Genomic DNA, 24093 nt, shown 5'->3' on the forward strand with positions numbered 1-24093 from the left:
TGAAGTAGCTTGAAATATCGAGGCCACAAAATGTGCTTCAACTGACGCATAAAACGATACAGCGTAGCGTGTAAATGGATATTCTATGTTTTTTTTATATTTGTGTTCCTCTTGTCTTTGTTGTTGTCATTGTCTTTGTTGTTGTCTTTGCTTTGGTGGTTGGTGTTGTTATTGGTGGTTGTTGTTGTCTTTGTTGCTGTTATTGTCCTTGTCTTTGTTTTTGGTGGTTGGTGTTGTCTTTCAAATCAAATCAAATCAACTAAGTATTATTTGTATAGCCCGATATCACAAATTACAAATTTGCCTCAGTGGGCTGAACAGCAACACAACATCCTGTCCTTAGACCCTCTCATTGGATAAGGAACAACTCCCTAAAAAACCATTTAACAGGAAGAACCCTCAGGGAGAGCAACAGAGGAGGGATCTCTCTCCCAAGACGGACAGCGTGCAATAGATGTAGTGTTTACGCAATTTACACAATACAACATTGAAAGAGGATTATGATGGACTTATACAATTCATGAAGAATATGATGCACAGGATGTCAAGCAGTGTCCAGACGCCAGTGGACACTGCTTGTTGTCATTGTTGTTGTCATTGTTGTCTTTGTTATTGGTGGTTGTTGTTGTTGTTGGTTGTTCTTGTCTTTGTTGTTGTCATTGTTGTTGTTGGTTGTTGTTTTTGTTGTTGCCTTTGTTGTTGGGGGTTGCTGTTGTCTTTGTTGCTGTTGTTGTCTTTGCTGTTGTCGTCATTCTTGTCTTTGTTGTTGGTGGTTGCTGTTGTCTTTGTTGCTGTTGTTGTCTTTGTTGTTGTCATCATTCTTGTCTTTGTTGTTGGTTGTTGTTGTTGTCTTTGTTGTTAGTGGTTGTTGTTGTCTTTGTTGCTGTTGTTGGTTGTTGTTGTTGTTGGTTGTTGTTGTTGGCTGTTGTTGTTATTTCCAAGCCTTGGAAAATAAATGTCTCCCTCAGAAATATCCACCACATATCCTCAAAACAGTAGTTTCACTTCATAGAAAGCAGCACTTTTGTAAACGACAGTGAATGTGGCTCAGTCCTTCTATTGACCAACATTTGTTGTTCACACTTTTTATTCCTAATGAGACCTTTGTGGAAGTGGACGAGCTCCCAGTATGTCAGAAAGTCCCTGCCTTACCACCATGGATACAAAGGAGTTTCCCACCATCAATCATACGCTGACAGTTTTATTTCTTAGAAATTGTTTAGCTATACAGGGAAATTACCAAGCGAATTAACCATGCCTCCCCTGACCATCCAACACATGCCTGCCATGTGTTGATCGCCATAAAAGAATAAATTACTTGCCAGAAAGAAATAAGTTATTTCATTCGATATCTTTAAACGACTTGATACTCCAGCCACCGGTGTGATGCTGACCTCCTTTCTCAGCACAAACAAACCCAGCAGACTCTCATCTCTGACTGAACAGGGGTTGGAAGTCAAAAGTCAAATAAATCAAGTGCTTTGGGGTCATACCACACATGGGTATATATTTACTTTGAGCGTGGAGCCAAAACAGCTAAAGACAGGCCATGCAGTCCCCCGGTGTCAGCTGTGCACAATGAGCCTGCACACGTCGAGGAGGGCCCACTTAGAAATCCGCGAGGTAACGGCAGCAGTGACACGCAGGTGTTGACGGAGCGCGATAGTAGCGTCAGTAAAGCACAAGAGTCAGTTGTATTCATCATTATTCAACATCATTTTCCATGTTACACTGTAGGTCAGTGGGTAGTTTCATGGCAAGCGGGTGGCGTGTCCCGAGAGGTTAATTTGCAGTGTAGGTCATTTCCTGGCGTTCCCCACATGATGATTGACATGCTCGACACCTTGAAGCACAGTTAAATAAATAAATAAATGAATGAATAAATAAATAAACAAACGATAGCTTGAAAGGAACCGATGATCAAACGCTGTTTTGCTGAAACAGGATCTTTCGTTTATGTTGCTGTGGGTTTGCTGGGAAACAGCATGAAGCTTTTTCAGATCATGCCTCGTGACTCAAGCTAGCTTCGTGCTAATTACGTTTTGGGTTTTTTTGTGTGTCTCTGCATTTCATCCTAATGACTCCGTTGAATCCCCCCCCCACCACCATTAATTTTCTGCAATCCATGGGTGTAACTGGTATTGTGACGAAAAAGCGGTTCAGAAATTGTTGATTACAAATGGTCCTAATAGACGTTGCCCACCACCCTGTGCATGTTCCTAATTCCACATGTGAATGCTGCTTGAAAGTGTCCATAAAGAGCAAAGCCTAACAAAGCATGGCCACAATATTAATGTGGGAATGGGTCACATTTGACAGACCCAGCCTACCTCAAAGGCCAACTATTTACAAAGTCAGAGAAACATTGCCAGCTCTGATCAACGGGTGATTTATGGGGTGCAGTTGAAGCTTGCTTCATCTGTGTGAGGGTAAAAGTTTCACAATGCCTCCACAGATTGTGAACGACCAAGAGCGTCAGCAAGGCAGAATTTTAGTTGCACAACAGAAAGAGATGCTGTCCAGTTATTTTCCTTTCACCACACCAAATCCCGGAGTCAGTTGAGCATGAATACGATCTGTTTGGGACCGCTTGTTATGTCACTCTTTCATCCTGCCATTGCTGCTGCTATTGCCTTAGTGGTGCCAAGAAACATTAGGCCTGGATTGTAGATTGGACCAACGCATCACTCACTTGGGAGGCTTGTCAACATGACGTGTAGTCATGAGTGTAATTTCCTGGATATTTAGATGGGCATCTGACAGCAGTTTCAAGACTGAAATCTGTCACCTTGGCGCTCATACATCATCCAGATGTGCCAAAGCAGTGCCAATAGCACCGCTGTTGGAGATAGTCAAACAAAGGTTCATTATGCAGAGACATATCTGATGAGGTAGAGTATTGTTGTACCATACGCAAGTCAGACGTAAGAGTTGGAAAACAATCCTAAATCCGCTTTAAATTATGCTACCCTTGTTTTCACGGAGAAGATCAGAATAAATGAAACACTACCAGTCAGGTTAAACCAGGGCAGTAGGAGACAGTGAGCAATGTGTCCCTGCAAAGACAATGCTGAGCTTACAAAGCAAATAATGAAAATGCTGCACAATGTAGAGGCATCTCAAGCAGGGATGATAGATACAAGGTAAGGTTTAGCTATAAGGAAGATGTTGTACATGCATATATTGTACATACATTATTGAATGCGGGGTGGCACAGTGGTTAATGTGATCGCCTCACAGTGAGAAGGTCCTGGGTTCGAGCCCCAGGGTTGTCTGTCCAACTTTGGGGGTCATACCAGGTCGTCCTCTGTGTGCAGTTTGCATGTTCTCCCCGTGTTTGCGTGGGTTTCCTCCGGGTGCTCCGGTTTCGTCCCACAGTCCAAAGACATGTAGGTCAGGTGAATCAGCCATACTAAATTGTCCCTAGGTGTGTGTATGGGGGGGGTGCCCTGTGATGGCATGGCGGCCTGTCCAGGGTGTCTATTCCCCGCCTGCAGCCCAATAACTGCTGGGAAAGTCTCCAGCATCCCGTGACCCGAATTAGGATAAGCGGCTTGGATAATGGATGGAATGGATGGCTGGATTATCGAATGGCCTTCCAAACTGTCCTGTGCGACCCCTGGAAAACCTGTGGTGATTTTTTATATGTGCACAAAACGGATGCTATTTTATTGAGAATACAAAAGATTTTCTAAATTGCATGCATTAAGCTTTTATATAAAACCCCCAATTGTAACATTTCCATAGCGTGGTTTTCAAATACGACTCAATAGACATCATAAATCCATTTGAAGCGGAAACAAAAAGCATCATTTGGCTTTTGAAGAGGCGACAACTGGACTAAAGTGGCCGCTTTCTGTTTTGACTTTGGTAAAGCAGCCCGCAAGAAAAAAAAACCAAACTGTAATGGTGAGACAAGACAGGTCATAAAACATTCAGGGAAGGTGTGTGTGTGTTATGTAAGATCATGACAGTTTCTCTGGCAGAAGCACACAGGGTGAAGATCCTAACGCTCCTGCAGCCAGAACGGGCCTTCATTCTTCACAATCAGTTGGCCTCAGACAGATGTAGGAGCGCAATCATTTCATACCGTGTCATTCACCGTGGGAGCATCGACGGATTATTTTTTTCAAAAGAAGAGAAAAGAAAAGAAGTGGAAAAAAAAGGCAGAGACCTTTTGATCAGTTTTACATCAGCAGCTCCCTTCCAGACCCAGCTAATGTCTGGGACCCCCGCCATGGCCATCTCAAATGCCTAAGTGGAAACACTCTTTTGGCCTTCCTGGAAGCGATAGAGGAACTCATACAATAAACTCCTAATTTTTTTTGGATTTTTTTTTTTGTTGAAACATGTCAGGTCCATCCCCACAGGGACATGTAGCGAACTACAAAATGAAAAGCTGACGGCATCTCATGATTCGATATTGTCCGCAGTAATATTTTCCACGCAATATTCAAAAAGGCAGCCGAGCAACAGACAGCCACTGTGAAAAGACCGCGCGCTATTTTCTCATGCAATTAATAGAAGGGGACATTTTTACGACTTGAGGACGGGTACGGAAAAGGCCACTGTGAAGTTTATCGCCTGCGGAAAGCTGAAAGTTGTTGGGCCCGGATGAGGCGAAGGTAGCGCGCAACAAACCTACAGGGCCCCCTAATTACGAGAGACTGACTCCTGTTAAAAGGGAGGAGGTCCACATGTTGTGCACCGCGCAGCACATGTCCGTTTGTCTCCCGTGTCCCACTTTCACTGAGCGGGGGTCACGCCGCGCGGGTCGGGCGGCGCGCGCACACACCGAACGAGGGAGACGCACGCGTTTGCGACCCACGCGCACGCTCGCAAACAGTTGGTGGGCAGATCGGCGGGGGTCGTTTCAAAGAGACAAAGACGATAAGGTTACCAATAATCTGTCCCCTAAAACCTCGGCGGATCTTTTGAAGAGCTGTGGTTTGCGTTAAGGGACGGTTATTGTTGACGTGTAAAAACAACTGGATTGTGAAGTAAATATCCAGCCCCCAGTAACGGAGAGAGAAAAGGTTACTCGCAGCTCCCGAGTCGGCTGCACTGTATGAGCGAATGGACGTGTAAAATGCAGATGCACCGGGTTGGAGAGATGGGATGGTTTAGGACAAACATTTCGCAGACCATCAACGCCACGAAGTTCTGAAATCACACAAGTTCAGTCGTCTAGCTGATGGGATTACAAGTCTATAGAAGATAGCTTCGTGGTACAATTTCACACATCATCGGTTAGAGAGGAATAGATAAAACGATAGCCAAAACAAAATCTCGAGAGCAAAACATCCATCCGTTATCCAAGCCGCTTATCCGAATTGGGGTCGCGGGATGCTGGAGCCTATCCCAGCAGTCACTGGGCAGCAGGCGGGGAGACACCCTGGACAGGCCGCCAGGCCATCACGCAGACGCACACACACGCACACACACACACACACACACACACACACACACACACACACACACACACACACACACACACACACACACACACACACACACACACACACACACACACACCTAGGGACAATTTAGTACGGCCGATTCACCTGACCTACATGTCTTTGGACTGTGGGAGGAAACCGGAGCACCCGGAGGAAACCCACGCAGACACGGGGAGAACATGCAAACTCCACACAGAGGACGACCTGGGATGATCCCCAAGGCCTTGGGGATCGAACCCAGGACCTTCTTGCTGTGAGGCGACCGTGCAAACCACTGCGCCACCCAAAAAAGGGGGTCAATATTGTACGTGAATTTGAGCGTGCCTGATCCTGCAGTGTCCATCTTGATGGTCTCCTCATAGATGCCCAATAAATTTAAAGGAGAGAGAGAGAGATGGGCGTAACTGAGATGTGCTACTGAAATCTACTTGGGTAAAAATAACCCAAGTGGAGTTTGGATCCCCTGTTTTCTGAGCGGACCGGATCAGGTGCCATCTTGAATAATGCAAACAGTGTGCTGACCCAGATTGTGAGGACAATCGCTTTCATACTCGTCCGAAGAACACAGGTGTGCAACGAAGAGAGAAAGACATCAGCATGTACAGTATGCTATTAGAAAGCTTCGCTGTCGCTGGAAAAAAAGGTCCAGTCAGCAGAGACACCGAGCGCACTGAGGGGGAACTGGTGTGTTGGAGGACTTGCCTTGGCTAATGAGGATGAAGTAAATTATCCTCTGAGCTACTGGCAAATGCCACCTTCAAAGGAAGCATGCAGCGTCCCAGTTTCAGTGGCCGCAGGGAGCTGTCTAAAGGACTAAGCTCGAATATTTCTGATGTTAGAGATTGCACGTGTTACGAGTTAAGTTGACCTGTAGAGCTCAGGTTTTATGTTCCTGTTGCTCTTAAGCTAACGCGATGAATGGGAGAAGCCCGGCTATGGCCGTGTTGGCAGGGCGATCTGGTACACGCCATAAAGTCACAGACGCACACTGACCCGACATGGTGTCCCCCTTCCCTCCGAGGCGGAAAACAGGGGTTCCTAGCACATAATGAGGAAGTGAAGACAGAACAAAGGCTTACAGTAGAAACATGACGTCAAGACAATTTTTTTTGAACCATGATGGTATTATCCCCGCTTGTAATCCCCGGGAGAGAGTTACATTTTGTAGCTGTTTGTGGTTGAAACCGCAGCAAGAGAAGCTTTGTTCTCTTAGGCATCCATAAGCTGAGAAGCCACAGGCTTTTAAATTAATGACTAAGAGGGGGAAGAGGAACAAGGGGGTCAAGGAGAGGTCGAGTGCGGTGCGGAGACACTCCAGCCGTAATCCACTGCATCTCATATCTCTATCCATGTGTTTTCTCTAAGATGCTCTTCCCTCTTCTCCTTCCGTCTGTCCCCTCTGTCCTTCATTGTTGATGTAGGAAACGACTCCCCTCTCCTCCCCCGGTCCCTTCAGCAGCAGAGTCGATGCTCTGAAATCCACAATAATCTGGATAAATTGTTCAACGTCATTTTCATGTCAAAAACAGGTCACGTCCACGCTTGCATTTTTGGGATCATCCTCGGAGAGTTTGCCGTCCACACTGAAACACCAAAACAACAGAAAAGCACTGAAGTCACCTCTTTTGGGCATGCTGCAGACCGCTTCACATGACAATCATACGTCAACGTTTTCAAAAGGCTCCGTTGTGCCCCATCCACACTACAAGATGTGACCGGTGCTTTCAAATGCAACTGCTAGTGTCAAAAGCTCTCGTCTTGTGGGTTGAAAACACCGACTAAGAAAGAAAGCCACTCTGTTTTTTGTCATTGTACAGTTGTTTGGTTACACAGAAATTTGTTCCCTGCATTTAACCCATCCTATGGTATAGGAGCAGCCAGGGAAGAGGAAAAGAGGAAGGCCAAAGAGGAGGTTTATTGATGTGGTGAGGGAGGACATGCAGGTGGCTGGTGTGACAGAGGAAGATGCAGAGGACAGGAAGAGATGGAGACGGATCATCCACTGTGGCGACCCCTAACAGGAGCAGCCGAAAGTAGTAGTAGCAGTAGCAGTAGTAGCAGTAGCAGTAGTAGTAGTAGCAGTAGTAGTAGTAGTAGTAGATTGTATAGGAGCCGTGGGCAGTTACAGCACCCGGGGATCAACTCCAGTTCTTCTCTCCATTGCCTTGCTCAGGGGCACAGACAGTAGTATTAACCCTAACAAGCATGTGTTTTTGATGTTGGGAGGAAACCGGAGCACCTGGAGAATACCCGCGCAGAGAACATGCAAACTCCACACAGAAAGGACCTGGGACGGCCTGGGGTTCGAACCTAGGACCTTCTTGATGTGAGGCAGCAGTGCTGACCACTGGACCACCGTGCCAAACCCTAAGTGTGGATAAAACGCTAAAACTTGAGAAAAACAAAACCAAACTTACATATTTTAGTGTAGACTTGGCCTATAGGCTTCATCCGACTTTGAAAGGCTTGGGTGTTTCTTTTATCAGGTGATGGGCTCTATTAATCTGATTGATACTGGAGTTTTATGCCAGATTTCTAGAGACTATCCCGTTGAAACGCAGACAATAAATTGAGAGAAATGCGCTTTATATGGTTCCCAACAAAACAAATGAATCACGAGTTAATTTAAGTTCCTATAACTTATTTATGTAATTGCTATTATTATCATTATTAGCATCGTGATTATTATGATAGCCCACACTGAGCTACGGTAGTAATACCATATGAATTTCAAATGATCGACCAAGAGAAACAAAATGCATACGAGTGAAATGAGTCGCACGTTCGGTTTTGCCTCTAATATATATGTCTTGCTTAATTTTTAGTTTTTTTTCTTTTCCCCTCCCACAGATCAGTAGGAAAATCAAAACTATAAACTGCTAATGAGCAGAAACGGGACCAGCCCAGTCCAGTAATCACGGCTAACAACCGCCTTCATCGATCATAGTCAGCTCTCTGCAGCGAGGAAATGGCCTCCATTTATTACAGCGCTGCCGACAATAACCGTATCTGTTTGTATAATCTAACGCTGCCATTTTTAAATGGAGCACTTCGAAATAAGAGGCCTGTTTGTCTTCACCTCACAGCGTCACATGTCCCGGGCTGCTCTTCAAACCCACACAAACCAAAGGGATTCTGGGTAATGGGCCACTTTGATCAAACGGAGCAGCGTTCGAGGGCGCTGCTGTAGGATGTGCAGAACAAACCAAAATTAAACATTTTTAGAAATATCTCACATGCACGTAGTATAATTTTGAGTCTGATCTGCCTTTACTGTTCAACGTGCGTGAAACTGTGTTGGATCGTGTAAATAAAGATAAAAACAAATGTCCGCGTCTCTTTATTTCTTAGCTGGCGTACACCAGTCGTGTCTTGAGTTCCTTTTTTCAAGGTTGCGACTGAGAGTCTGGAACGGCGAGCTCTGTCCCACACTGTCAGATGCAGCTTCGTTCCCCCCGGAGAGGCGAAATCCAGCCTTTAGATACAGATGTGACTGCGGCTGAAAGGCGCCGCAGTCTTCTCCGCTGCCCATCCGGTTTGGAACACGTCGACGCGGGAAGCTTTTCATTGTTGGCCATGTTGCGCGGGGAGTTAATGCTGCTTGACAGATGGCTAGTAAAACACCGTTACAACATCGCACTGGACAAGAGAGAAGGTCTACTTTCTCACGTCCTCGGCCATGTGACATCAACTTGGGTACACTTCGATCGGCCAAGTCAAGCTCAGCAGGAACCATGAGAGGCTTGTGAACGTCAATTTGTGAACAATGTCGGTATATCAAACGCTGTTTTAGGGCTTCAAGTCCTTAAATTGATGGAATATAGTCCTCATTGTAACTGTTCGAGAGCATTGTCCAAGGCTTTAGAGAGAGATTAAGGTAAATGTTGAAAATGGAATTAAAAGTTGGAAAAAGGCTTCCAAAAATTCTTTAAAAACTGTCCTCGTATGTCCTTTCACCCAGGCCCGGGAGGACAAGTTGCAACTTTATTGGGTTGCTGCACGATTTAGTGTTATATCATAGTGCTGCGACATTCTCGGTGTACTTTCCTCCATAAACGTGTCCACATATATCGGTGAATAACCAGCATCACGGTTTACCTCGCCTCAATCTGAGCTACCGCCACCTGTGGAAGGAGATCACAAGACGAGACCCTCCTATCGTCCCCCTTTCATCATGACCCGAGGCGTCTCCCATCACTTCACTACGTCTGTTTTCCTTCTATAGCCTTCCACTATCTCCCCTCTTTAAGATAAAGGCAGACAGAAAACCTCCCGCTCCTCTGTCTCCCATTTGTCTGCGCCGATGCCTGATAATCGCCGCATTACTGGCAGGCTTCGCGATGATATGCTTCATCTCCACCATGACATGCCAACCCAGGCGCAGGCTTGACAAGCGTCCCCGGTTTCCCCTTTAACACCGCAGGATGCTGGGAGCGCTGGGGTCTGGGCGGTCATCGTCAATTAAGAGTATCAAAGGTAGATTATGTCAACAAGTCTACGGCCTCATGTGTGTGCAGGATGCTCAAAAAATTAAAGTTCCTACGTTAACAAAACCCAATGCCTTGAATAGCCTACCTGACAGAGGGATCGCTTCTGCAATGAGAATTCAATGGCTTGAATGTCAAAGCCACAAGGTGCATGTTGTGTTTGCATGTGAAGTCAGTAATGATGGTAGTGAAGTTGGGAACCCAAATGGAAATATGCATGACTAAAAAAAGATAAAAATGCATGCATTTTTTTTTACTTAAATGAAAGCTTTAAGTCGTCTTTGCTTGGCACAGAACTAAAAAAAAAAAAGAATACTTGAAGCAACCTTGCCATTTAATATAAAATCGGGACAGTCCTTTCAAGGCTATCTTGACCTACTAACACTTATGTGTGACATTTAACAGCTTACAAACCGAACAGAAAGTTCTGAACATATTTTTTTTTTATGACAAATCTTTTATTTGTGGGAAAAAATTTTTTTTCTTGGAGTAAGATTTGATCTTTTTGGTATTTAATATCACAGCAGCACTGAACAGACAAGTAGCTGTCTCGAGTCGTGTCTCCTGACCAGCTCACAGTCCCGTTTGTCATGAATCACTGCGATTGTGAGTGTTGACTGCGAGGTTATAGACGAGGTCATCTCAGACTCTTCATCGTCCATCTCACCCCGGAAAGAATGCTCAGAGCCGGTGCCTGATGTCAGATACAGCCTCGTGCAGGGTTTGAAGTCGAGTCAGGTCCTCTGAAGCTTGATAAGGGTTCTCCCCTAACTGAGAAGTGTGTTTTACGATAACAAAATAAAGTATGATTTGCATTTCCAAACAGCAGTCCAGAGGTACAAAGATGAAGACATTTGTATTTGAGCCCTATAAAATGGTGGTGAAAAATGTCAAGGATACGTGGTGACATGACATGACATCTTATCTTTATGTATTTCCCTTACGTAAACCCATCGTACACTTTAAATGAATAAAAATTGATCTTCTTAAACTGATTTTTCCAAAAAAATGTTCTTTAATAAATAGTGCCATACTGATTTTTAAAAACATCAGTTGCTCCATGAGGCAAATGTGTATTTTACAATCAGCTTCCAGATGGGTAGACACTTTTTTTCCCCTGACTTTGTGATGTGATGATCACTTTTGAATATAACATCACAACAGGTCACAGGTTATGCAATTCAGTTAGTAAACCCGTTAACCAGGTCATATTTGATGATAAAGATGAATTTCTCTTCAAATTTTATATGTATATAATGCAAATTTGGGTTTCGACAGTCTTTCATTTTACTAAAACGTGACAAAAATTCCTTAAGGAAAAACAACTGAAATTTATTCGGAAAAAATCCTTCTTTTGCAGATGTTGAAATCTCTGGACCAACTCTACAGCATATCCCACACGTGACAGAACATGGATCTTTGTTTAAAATCTTAAAACTAAATAACAGATAGGAGAGAAAGCATTGGCCCCACACATATATATCTGTAGTAAACATTCCACACGAGCACACACACGGATAGACGGTGAAGTCCCAGTAGAGATCTAGACACACTGGGGCCATCTCCTCACCCCTCCTCTGACAAGACACACTTTCTCGCTCCATGGCTATGGTGAGTGGTGATGGGTCTCCCTTTTTACAATATCTAAGTGACAACCACTGGGAGTTTTTGTTGTGCTTCTAGGATCGCACTGTCCGCGCCTTCCCGTTTGCTCCTCATTTCATCTTCATCACGGAGGGACTCTCTTCTTCTGGTTCTCATCTTCCGATGCTACTGTAGGAACAATATACTGAAAGCCATGACGATGCAACAGCATGCCACCCAGGGGCTCTTCCGTTCACCTGGAGTCAAGTACAACACGGAGTCAATTTGCAGGCCACTATCTGCCAAATCACAGGTTTTTATGTCAAGATAAGTCCCGAGAGTGGCTTACCTATTCTGGCACATTTCCAAAAAATGCCTAGAAGCCTAGAAAAAAAAAAGAAAAAAAAATTAAAACATTTTCCACATCTTTTTCCACATATACTATTCTTTTCATCATGAATTTTTGATGAAAAAAATAACTTCAATAAACAGCCGAAAAGAGCTGTTCCATCATGCTTTCTCCAGGGGACAACCTTAAAAAAAAACCAGGCTAGATCAATGTCAGTAATGTTTTTTTTTATGTCCTGGTGCTTGGACAACTAAAATGCTCTCTCTTCCTGCATTAGTCTAAAGCAAGTTCCACTACTGCAGTTAATTAAGAATACTAAAGCAAGACAAAGTACTGCTGTAAAACTGGTGCAAAGGAACAGGAGCAGATCACCTCTATCTTGGCCTCTTTACACTTGTTAAGGCAAATTTAAAATTTTATTAATCTCTTTTTATGCTCACCTAGATAAGGCCCTTGAATACATACTAGCTCTATTAACCCCGAATGAATCTGACTGCATCATGCGGCCCCCAAGACCGGCTCTTCTTTCTGTCCTCATGCCCACATTCACCAAGGGGCGACTGGGTCTTTTGCAGGCAGGGAGCCTTGTGTTAACTTCTGAAACTCCTTTAAAAATTTGTTCTCATTTTACAGTCGTTGTTAAGACTTCTGATGATAATATTTACTGTCCTTAATCCGACTCTTTTCCTATTTTGTTGGCGTGCCTTTATTTTGTTTTCGAGTATGTTACTTTAAAAAAAACCTGCAATACAAGATGGTTATTATTATTACTAATGTGACTATGTCCGTTCTGATATGTGCAGATAAATGGGGAAAATCTGTCATTTTCTTACACTGAATCCACACAAACTGGGAAAGTGCCCCCCCCATGCAGGCCTTAAAGGGTGGGCTGTTAAAGGTTGAGAATGGCTGAGCTGCTGTGATGAGTGGCTGAGCAGGGAGATATCAGCGAGGCAGGTCTCTATCACAACTTTGCAACTGGACCCCTACCAGCATCACCGGCAGTCATCAGACTTCCATGTGCATGTAAGGAGTGTGGACAGGGGAAGAGATGAGCCCAGTTATCTGAACTCAATTTTGGGTTAGGGACAGACCTTTCTGTTGTGCTTATGCGTGAGCCCGAGTGTTTGAAAGCGTTCGTCTTTGCTTTCCCGTTGGCCAGCGGGTGTCAGCGTTCTATTCCAAACTTTTAGTTTCACTCATCTCTTTCAAACAGGATAACATTTCACTGTATTGTTGATTTTCTCTTGTTATTTAGGCAGGGCATGTCTACATTTCATTGTACTGGAACTATTTTAAGTAAAAAACAATATACAAAATGACTCATTTTACCATTGCAATCCCTTTTGGAATCTGGGCTTTCCCCTACCACACCAGAATCCAATACAAAATGTGTGGCACCAAAACAACTAAAACATTGGTTCATGTCTTAGCAAAGAAATCAATCATGGGGGAAAATATTAAATCATTTCATCTTTCACAGCCAGTCTAATGTCTTCATCTGAGGATGACGCCCCTCTTTTTGCAAAACAGTGTGTTTGTCTGTTCTTCGGTTGCCTCAGACTTATTAGTAGTGAATCATAGAGGATGCATGTCCAAGCATAATAGTGATCCAATGATGGTGAAAATATACTGCTACTGAGCAGTGCAAATTAAGAGTGCAGTGTAAATTAAGAGTGAGTTACAGAAAAAACTTAAGTCTTCAGTATCTAGATAGTTTGGCACGAAATATTACAACAGCTTAAGCTTCTTGGTCCCTGAACTTTAGCGCTTATTATATAATTACATTTTCTCATTCAGCAGACAGTTTTTTTTTCCAAAGCAAATTGCAAGAGTCCGCAATTAGCTGATATATTTGTGTTGGCCTACAACCTCTTTGAGCACTAAATAGTAACCATATCACAGCTGACAGTACATGTCATGTGCAAGAACTGTGAGAGCATAATAGGTAGATTACAAGCAATGATGTGAGGAGGGGATTCAAATAAAGACAAAACTTAACTGGATAATACCGTAAATCAAAACAGCATACTTAGAGAACTTATATGGTTTAAGTTAGGCTTGAAAAAAAGGTTTTCAGACAGCAGTGTTCCCATTATATACTTTTTTTTTCATTTTCCCCCCTTTTCCCCCAATTGTATCTGGCCAATTACCCCACTCTTCCGAGCCGTCCCGGTCACTGCTCCACCCCGTTTGCTGATCCAGGGAGGGCTGCAGACTACCACATGCCTCCTCCAATACATGTGGAGTCACCAGCCGCTTCTTTTCACCTGACAGTGAGGAGTTTCACCAGGGGGACATAGCGTGTGGGAGGATCACACTATTCCCCCCAGTTCCCCCTCCCCCGTGAACAGGCGCCCCGACCGACCAGAGGGGGCGCTAGTGCAACGACCAGGACACATACCCACATCCGGCTCCCCGTAACGCGGGGATTCCAACCGGGATCCCCGTGTTGGTAGGCAACGGAACAGACCGCTACGCTACCCGGATCCCCCTCCATAATGTATTTTTATGTGCATTTTGAAGTATCACATTAGAAAAGGTTTATGGAAACCGCAAAATTCGAAAAAAAAAACTGCCTCAGTTTCGCAAAATGTTTGTACACTCGCTTGAAATGGTTCTTGCCTTTCAAAAAAAAAAGAGTTAACTTGCTAAATGGGACATGGAAATACCTTTTCCAAATAAATTCTGACATAGCGAAAATTTAGCTCACATGACTGATCAGCCGTTTCCACTGTCGGCGTCTTCCTGGATATTCCCGTAACGCGCATTTCTTTGTCTCTATCTCTGGACAGCATGAATCATGGCCAATAATAGCTGACATGAAATAACAATTCCCAACTGAAAAAAATTCTTGAAGACCTCTCTCCATTTTGTCTTGTAGATGGCCAAGGCGATTAGTTTTGTTTACGGTTTGCAACCTCTACTTCTTCTACTCTGTTTATTACAGCCATGTGCAATGCAGCCTATACTGCTAACTTCTGATGAAATGCCGTTTTGCTTAGCCTAGTTTATTAACTTCAAACCAGCTGATGGGAACACGGCTAATTTGCATTATTTTTCCACCTTCTTTTTTTTTGGCGACATTTCAAAAGTTAGCTTAAAAGTCACTTGACAATTATAGGAAACATGTATATTGTTTGAATGAACTGAGTTCCTTTGGAGCTCTGAAAAAAGCCAAGAAGCAATAAATCAAGGAGTGATTTTTTGATTCCGATTTGAATTTCAAGGCTCATGTGCGGGGGTGTCATAAAAAAAAAGCAATTTATCATTTGAAGAACATCTCCAAAGTGAGGCCAGTTCTCTCTCTGACCAAGACAGACAGAGTGATGAATGCTTTTATAACTAGCAGGCTCGGCTATTGTAATGATCTCCTTTATGGTCTACTTGATAATACAATGAATCAGCTACAACTAATTCAAAATTCTGCTGCAGGAGTCCTGCAGACCAAATGGAGAGCACACATTACACCTATTTTAAAGTTTTTACACTGGTTACCCGTTAGGTTTTATATTGATTTTAAAATGATTTTATTAGTTTATAAGGTATTATATGGCCTTACACCAGACTACCTCTTAGAAATTCTTTTGGGGTTATGGACCATGAAGGCCCCTGAGATCATCTGGTTCTTCTCTTTTTAGCTGTTACACAAAGCCGAACAAATATTTACTGATGCTGCTTTCAGCCACCACACTCCGAGATGCTGGGACAGCCTTCCAGAGGATCTGAGAGGAGCTGAAAACATTGATATCTTTAAATGTAAACCAAAAACACATCCATTCTGTCTGGCTTTTATGTAGTGTTTTATAATTTCATGGTTTTATTATTTACACTTATTTTAATTTAATCACCATTATTTGTCTTATTAAAACTTTACTGTTTTACTATATTTTGTGTAGTATTTCATAATTTTATTGCTTGTATTATCTATCTATTATCTATTTATCTTTTATTAGCTTAACTACCCATCTTTTATTGTTGTCTTATTCAATTAACTTTTTCTGCTTTTTTATACATTTTGGTGTGCATTAGTCTCTACATCCATTTTTAACATCCTATCTTTTGTCAGTTGCTTGCACTTTGAATTGCATTTGATTTGTCTGAAAGGTGCTACATAAATAAAGTTTGATTGATTTATTGATTGATTCTTTCCCCCTTTTGGGGGCCAGGGCAGGAAAAAAAGCCCAGACCTAGAGCTTGGCCATTTTAAAGTGGGTATTGACAGTAGCCTTTCAGAGGTAGAACAATAAAGACAAGCAATATTATGGTCCCACAAGGAAGTTGGCGCAGTTACCTGAACTGGACGGAAAGCAAATGGCAAAGTTTTAAACTTTATGTGGGTAGCAACTGGGAGCCAGTGTACAGATAAAGACAGGGGAAACGTCTGTGCATTGAAGTCAGGCTGAAAACCAAGTGTGCAGCATCATTCTGGATTCTGCGCAATAGTTGGATTGATTCGGGCTGGAAAACCAGCGACAACTGCCTTGCAATTGTTTAACCAAGAGGAACGAGAGCCTGGACCAGCAGCAAGTTCCTACAGGTACAATTGGATCTTTAAGTTATTGTACAGAACAAAGTGGCAGGAAGAGGAGATGTTGCAATGTGTTCAGAAAATAACAGTTTTTTATTAGTCATCACCACAATGTTGCTTGTGGATCCAAAAGGCATAATTTCCCATGCCTGACTGATATGTCCCCGGTGATGGGTGAAATTGGAAAGGATGACCAGCAACTCAGCTTTGGAAATGATGAGCTGGAAGTGCTGCTCCATAATCCAAGCAGATATATCAGGGAGGCAAGCAGTAAACGTTTTACGTCAAAATCCTCAAAATCTTGTGCAATTCAGTTTTTCTTCCCGAGCCAGAACGCAGATGAGGTAGTGAGCATATTTATATACAGTCAATAATTGGAATAAGGTGAATAATTTTGAATTGAGGCCAGTGTGATTAAGGTGTGTACATCTGTTTTTAATTAGTGCGATCTCTTAATAATCCAAGACACGTTGGATAATCAAATTACGGAATTTAAATTATGATGTTACTTATGCTGTTAGATGCTGAAGGACACCTTGGGTGTCATATATTGACACTTTGGCAAAAGTGCCAATGTATGATGCTATAAGATGAAAATGGGATCTTATAACATTGGTGTGTGACCACGTATCATTGAGGGCCATGTGAAATCAGATTATCTTTCCAACCCAGCATTGCACCAGCTGATTTCAGTGACTAGCCTTCCTCTGTCTGGTTGAAGGGGTGTAAATAAGTGAGATCAGCTGGTGTAGTGTTGGTGGTTGAGGTGAGTTACCCCCTTCAATGTGAAGCACTTTGGGTGTCTAGAAAAGCACTATATAAATGTAATGATTATTATTATTGTTGTTGTTGTTATTATTATTGTGTGTGTGAACCCCTTTTAACATTGTGTACAAGACATTTTTGTAAAAAAAGTCTCCGTTTCTGTTTTTTGCCATGTTATTGTCTATTATTTCCAGGTCAGATGCTCGTAGTAGGAATTCAAGGGGATTCCCTTCCAGTTTGGTGTATGTGCAAACCAATTCTCCAACATAACTCTGATTAAGGTGTATACAAATCACAGTAAATAGTAAATTGTATGACTGACGAAAAATCGTCAGTCATTCTGTTAATAACATTATGCTTGCATCAATTTAGAACTTAATTTGATTTAAGATAGTTTGATTATGTGTTTAACAAGGAAAACTGTATCATGATTATTCTCATTGCTATATCATTGCCATTATTGAAAAATATATAAAATTCAATTAATTTGCAAAGAAATACACTGATTGTCCGTGTTTGTGTTAACATATGTAAGTGGAACACTATTTGAAACAATTAAATGTTTAGTACTGTTCCTCAGTGCACTTATGGCAATATTATATGAAATTAATCTTGACTAGCAGTCACAGGTTAAGAAACTTTTGCACTTTGATACAATACTAGTAAAATTATTGCTATACGATATCATAGCAGAAAAGCACCACAGAATACAAAAACAATATGCTAAACAATTTCTATCGAACAAAAGAGAACATTTTTGATTGAACAAAGCTTTTTTTGTACATAATAAACCAAAACTACCAACTGAAAATTGACAGACAGTAACAATTATAACCTGGGCAAAATAACAGTACTTTGTGTTTGAGATGGAGAGAGAGATAGATATGCATCTCGCTCTACCCTTTTCTCTGCCATTAAGTGTGTGACACTTAATGAAAAAAACGATATCTTTGAAAACCCTGATCATAGTATAACATATTAAGATGTGATCTCAACTCTACAGCCCCCAAGTTGATCAGCTGACATAATCTTCGCGGGGGTAATACAGTAGTAAACTAATAGGTCTACTTGACATTACTGATGTAAATACCTGAACTAGCAAACATCTACTTTAATGTACTGCACGTTACTGTATAATGCACGATAGTATGTGTTGTCCTATTATCATGCAACAATTAAGCATGCACTTTATCTTAAGGTTGGTTTTCATTTCTAAAAATCTTACACCTTATGGGGACCTCTGTTCCAAGGTAATTCCTTCATTTCAGTTGTTTCTATCATAGCCCTCATAAATGATGTTCCCTCCTTGAAAATAAGCAGTTTCACATTGATTTGCATGCTGTTGAAAATAACATTTATTTGGCATAAATGTGATTCAGTAAAACATATATGGATTTAATAGTGTGAACTGGATAGAAAGCTATGTAAAGATAAGTGTAGTTCTGATCTGATCAGTGCTGAGAGTCAGCAGGTGGGTGGTTAGGCAGGCAGGCAGAGAGGCTGGTGTGTGTGAGTGTTTATGTGTGTATAGAGAAGTGGTGGGATGGGTATGGGGCTTGTGAAATGCACATCTGCTGTCACTCAACTCCTCTTTGCTCTAACTTACAACATAGACTTCTACATAGGTGTTCTCCCAAATAACACCAGATCACACTGTTTTGCTGACCAATCCACAGAGAAGCACTTATTTTGATAAAATGACAACTATAACTATATACTAGTGATACCTGAAATCATTTTGGTGGGAGAGAGCCAAATAATTAATAACCGAAGACACATTTTATTCTTTGTTTTGTTTGATATGTGCTGCTTGGTGGACTGCCAAAAAGAATAGTGGACCCTGATGATTTGAAAAATGTACTGATGAGATACGTGTCTGCTGATAAGTTAGGCAAACCTCAGCAGTTGTCACATTCTCTCCCATGCAGAGAAAAAAAAGAAAAGAAAAGAGCAGCATAATTGGGGGACTACTTCTGTGTCAGCCATATTGTCAAGTATCTTAGGTAAAAATATAATCCTACCCAGTCTTATTCTTGTCTAGCAGGCTGGGAGCCATTGCTCTGATGTAGGCACAAGTACATATCAGTAGCAGAATCACAGTTAGCAGGGACTGGAAGTTGAAAATGGCAGACTGCAAGAAAATGGAAAGACAAGGAAGTTACACATTTAGATAAGAAAGGGGTGACACATATTATGTAGGTAGAACCAGCTGAAACACAAAAAACAAAACTTCATTTCTAGAACTGGTCAGACCACTTGCGGTTACCATTGGGGATGTCCAACCTGTTTTGCCTATTCAAGGATGCTGAGGTAAGAAATCTACATGAAGTGTGAACCTGGAACTCAAGAATTTGACCGTGAGACATTCAATTTATCATGTCCTTATAGTAAGTCAAATACCACCCCCCCCCTCTCTCTCTCTCTCTCAGGCACACAGGCGTACACACACACGCACATCAAACTGTTATGCGGCTACGTGGCATTATGTAGTAAAGCAGGACAACTGAGTCAGCTCGCATTCGCAGCACTGCTTGTTTAAATGCCTAGCCAAGGGCTAGCGAGTCTAGCTATCCGTGGTCGCTACACTATTTAACAAGGCAAACGGTCGCAACTTAAATGTGGCTAAATTAAATATCGCTCGGAGAATACGTAGTTTAAGTAGGAAATTGAGTGATTGGCAAGGGCTAGCGCTTAGCTTTGGCTACATTGGTTAGCATTTGCTACCGTTTTGCAGTTCCCACAAATCTAATGTATTCGCGAGTAAGACTATATCGTACTGATAGGAATACGATTAGACGCATCTATGCTAAAAAATGACGGAAATTATTTACAAGATTTATTGGTAAAGACAATCTTACCATCTCTTTTGATAGTCAAAGCCACCTCACACTTCCTCCTCCTCCCTGAAATTTACTTTACGTCATTACGCAGATTTGCGCGATGACGTAACGTAAATTTGTGGCTCGGAGAATTGGGAGGTGAAATACTCCTGCCAGACAGTCATCTGAGACGCTCTCCGAGAAGTGAGTGCAACGATAATTTTAACATAGATGGTGAATTAATGTAGCATTGCAGCAGCTGGTAGTGTATTAGCCTGTGCCCTAGCAAGTACTCACTTTACAAAAAGAGATTTAATGGGGTTTTAGGCCGGTCAAGGTGTCGTGAATTTCGGTTTTATACCATAATCAAATCGGAGGAGCTCCCCAGCATGAACTGACGACAACACGTGTTAGCTGCGTTTGTTGTTTGTCTTGACGGACGACGTGCGGTCGGCTTGACAGGCATACAAGCTGAAAGATTTACAAACGAGTAACCTAGAAAACCCGGAAGTGGAAAATATTCGCTAAAATATAATATCTCGAGAGGTTTCATTCATTCGCCCATCAGAGCAAGACTGAATGTAACTGGTGAGCCAGGACCGTGGTTACCTCTCGCTAGCTGAAGTTTCCAAAACATCTGTAAAGGGTTACGCGGAAGTGAATCAAAAGCGAGTGAACTGAGTCGTCACTTACAGCGTATCATATGTTACAGTAGGTCATATACGTGGTCTCGTCCACCCGCAAGGTTTTCACAATGACGTCCCCTCCCTCCGATCACGCAAAAGAGGCAGCATCTTGATTTTATTTAATCCATGTTTCATAAATCCCCATGGTTATTGCATCCGAGCTCTCCTAGAGTGCCATTAATGTAAGAAGAAATGTTTGGGATTGTAAACCACACATGCTGTAAATCACGTTTCCCATATAAACTCCTCAGCAAGAGTGGATGGGACCTTAGTCACAATAGAAGTTGCTTTAGTCTGGAAGGGTGACGCTGGTCTCTATGAATGGATGTAAGTGGCTTGTCTTGGATGTTATGATGTAATTTATTATACAGTCTACATTATACTAACCAAGTTTGCCTTCACTAGTTGAATTACAGCTCACGTTATTTGTTAGATCTGGGCTCAGTGTATCCCATTTCGGCTTAATCTTTGGTTTATCATATTTCAACTTGTCCATGTTGACGTTAGCTTTGATAGGTTATATGACATCTCTTTTGGAGAAAAAAGTTATGTCAAACTACATGCCAAAATCTGGCAGCTTAATGTTCCTTTGGTTAACCAGTGAAATTCACACCTTACGACTTTATCTTTAGACCTTTCCTTACTGTTAGGTCCTGTTAGCCTACAGTACATTAAATAGGTCAAACATCATTTATTTCAGTGTAGCCTAATGTCAGCTGCCGGCAAATTTACATTTAATTTAGCTGCTATGGTTCATTAAAACAAGCATTGTTGAAGCATATGCTTATTTTTACAGTTCTGATTGTAAGGAAAGTCCTATGAGTACTGGGAGTGATAACATTGAAGGTTTTCTCTCAAGTTTCCACCATGGAAAGAATCCCAACATCTGCAAACTGAAGAGCATTTTGGGAATGCAAGGAAGGTTAATTATGCTGTTAGTGTTTGGCTGTTGATAACTGCATTCGGTTAGGTCTGTATTATGGGGGAACCACAAATCTCTGCAAGAAGCATGTTGAATTAGTGACTGACCTCATATGTTGCATCAGTCATATTCTCACGGTGGTAATTTACCTTCTGTAAATATTGGAGACAACTAAAAATGACCCCTCGTGTATCGGTGTTATCCAGGGTTACAGTATGAGGTTGCGGGTAGAACAGAATAGCCATAGGGAGTAGAGAAGGTCAAGATGCTGAGCCTGGAAGGCTAGCGACATATTTTGCTTTTGACAAAATAATTGCTCTCTTGTCAGAATGAATCCTGGCTTGAGTGATGGAAATGCTTTCTACTTTCAATTGAACACTTTAAAGGACCACAAACTCACAATTGGTACATTTAGTTTAGGATTAGTCAAACATTGCAACACTGCATTGCTTGAGATAGGTGAGATTTGAATCTGACAGCAAAGAATGTCTGTTTGCCATAACTTTGCAAGCCTTTTCTTGGTTTGGGTTCAGCTTTTGCCCCACTTAAGCTTTGAATCGGCCCCATCAGCCCACTTATTACAAAAGGGCATTTTGTCAAAAGGTGTCACAGCTAGACATAAGTGACATAATTATTCTCAATTATGTCAAGACATGGATGTTCAAAACTTGTCAAGGTAAATAGGGCAGTACAGATTAATTCTTTTGCAGGTTGCACGTGTGCAACAAATTAGCGTAACTCGTTCACTGATTGCATGACCATGAGTAATAAAACCTGTTGCGCTCTAAATCTCTCTTTAGTATCCGGCAGGAAAAAAAAAATTCTTGCAGCTATATTTATCCCAAGAAAGCCCTCCAGTGTCAGTTTGTAATGGATTGTACATCTTCCATTGTCATGACAACCAGAGCATGACCGTGACCCCTGACAGCTACATCACTAACCCTTCTGCAAGGCAAACATCAAGCGCATCAGCACTAAAATCGCCTCTGGTAAAGTTCTTAAAGGCCTTTTTTTAAACCCTTGTCTTTCTGTTGAGCCATACGTTAAGGCTGCAAGTGAGAGCTCAGTATTTTTTTGTTTCTGAGCTGATAATCTCAAATACTAGTTTTTGCTATTCATGATCTATAATTTAGTAACTTTCAAAGGTGTTCAGAAAAAGTTTTTATTTTACAGGTGCATGCTGTGTTGCAATGCAAGTTAATTTTTTTGCTACGTCTATTTTTTTCACCCTCTAGTCTCTTTTGCATGTTTGAAATAATGGCCCCCATTACACAGTTCATCTCCCCAGTCTTGCCCTGTAGTCCCCTTTAGAATAGCTGCTCTTGGTCTGTAAAGCAGCACAATACAGTAGATGACTCTCTTCAAATTATACAGTGACTTGCAAAAGTATTCATACCCCTTGAACTTTTCCACATTTTGTCACGTTTCGACCACAAACATAAATATATTTTATTGGAATTTTATGTGAAAGACCAACACAAAGTGGCACACAATTGTGAAGAACAAAGAAAATTATACATGATTTTAAATTCTTTTTGCAAAGAAAAAGCTGAAAAGTGCGGTGTGCAAAAGTATTCAGCCCCCCTGAGTCAATACTTTGTGGAACCACCTTTTGCTGCAATTACAGCTGCAAGTCTTTTGGGGTATGTCTCTACCAGCTTTGCACATCTAGAGACTGAAATTTTTGCCCATTCTTCTTTGCAAAACAGCTCAAGCTCAGTCAGATTAGATGGAGCGCGTTTGTGAACGGCAGTTTTCAGATCTTGCCGCAGATTCTCAATTGGATTTAGGTCTGGACTTCGACTGCCCTGTAGCCCTGGCTTCATGTTTAGGGTCGTTGTCCTGCTGGAAGGTGAACCTCCGCCCCAGTCTCAAGTCTTTTGCAGACTCCAACAGGTTTTCTTCCAAGATTGCCCTGTATTTGGCTCCATCCAACTTCCCATCAACTCTGACCATCTTCCCTGTCCCTGCTGAAGAGAAGCACCCCCAGAGCACGATGCTGCCACCACCATGTTTGACAGTGGGGATGGTGTGTTCAGAGTGATGTGCAGTGTTAGTTTTTCGCCACACATAGCGTTTTGCATTTAGGCCAAAAAGTTCAATTTTGGTCTCATCTGACCAGAGCACCTTCTTCCACATGTTTGCTGTGTCCCCCACATGGCTTCTGGCAAACTGCAAACGGGACTTCTTATGGTTTTCTTTTAACAATGGCTTTCTTCTTGCCACTCTTCCATAAAGACCAGATTTGTGCAGTGCACAACCAATAGCTGTCCTGTGGACAGATTCCCCCACCTGAGCTGTGGATCTCTGCTGTTCGTCCAGAGTCACCATGGGCCTCTTGGCTGCATCTCTGATCAGTGCTCTCCTTGTTCGGCCTGTAAGTTTAGGTGGACGGCCGTGTCTTGGTAGGTTTGCAGTTGTGCCATACTCTTTACATTTCCGGATGATGGATTGAACAGTGCTCCGTGAGATGTTCAAAACTTGGGAAATC

At 42.2% G+C, this 24093-nt stretch overlaps 3 protein-coding genes across 4 annotated transcripts in view; 2 read left to right on the top strand and 1 right to left on the bottom strand.

Annotated features, from left to right (window-relative positions):
• The window catches only part of LOC130107912 (arrestin domain-containing protein 3-like), a 48453-nt gene extending 32788 nt beyond the window's left edge, over positions 1-15665 (top strand). The window contains exon 7 of the mRNA XM_056275080.1: positions 15565-15665. The gene's annotated coding sequence lies outside the window, so the exon portion shown is untranslated. The remainder of the gene's footprint in view (positions 1-15564) is intronic.
• tmem167a (transmembrane protein 167A) lies at positions 10377-20101 on the bottom strand. The gene is made up of 4 exons (XM_056275989.1): positions 20034-20101; positions 19197-19306; positions 11880-11914; positions 10377-11787 (listed from the first exon to the last, which is right to left on the bottom strand). The coding sequence occupies exons 1-4, from the start codon at positions 20034-20036 to the stop codon at positions 11717-11719; spliced, it is 219 nt and encodes a 72-aa protein (XP_056131964.1). The 5' UTR covers positions 20037-20101; the 3' UTR covers positions 10377-11716.
• xrcc4 (X-ray repair complementing defective repair in Chinese hamster cells 4) overlaps positions 20094-24093 on the top strand; it is a 61854-nt gene continuing 57854 nt past the window's right edge. For both annotated transcript variants that reach the window (XM_056273093.1, XM_056273911.1), the window contains exon 1: positions 20094-20198. The gene's annotated coding sequence lies outside the window, so the exon portion shown is untranslated. The remainder of the gene's footprint in view (positions 20199-24093) is intronic.

The sequence above is a fragment of the Lampris incognitus genome, chromosome 1 (assembly GCF_029633865.1).
Source record: "Lampris incognitus isolate fLamInc1 chromosome 1, fLamInc1.hap2, whole genome shotgun sequence".
Taxonomy (NCBI): Eukaryota; Metazoa; Chordata; class Actinopteri; order Lampriformes; family Lampridae; genus Lampris; species Lampris incognitus.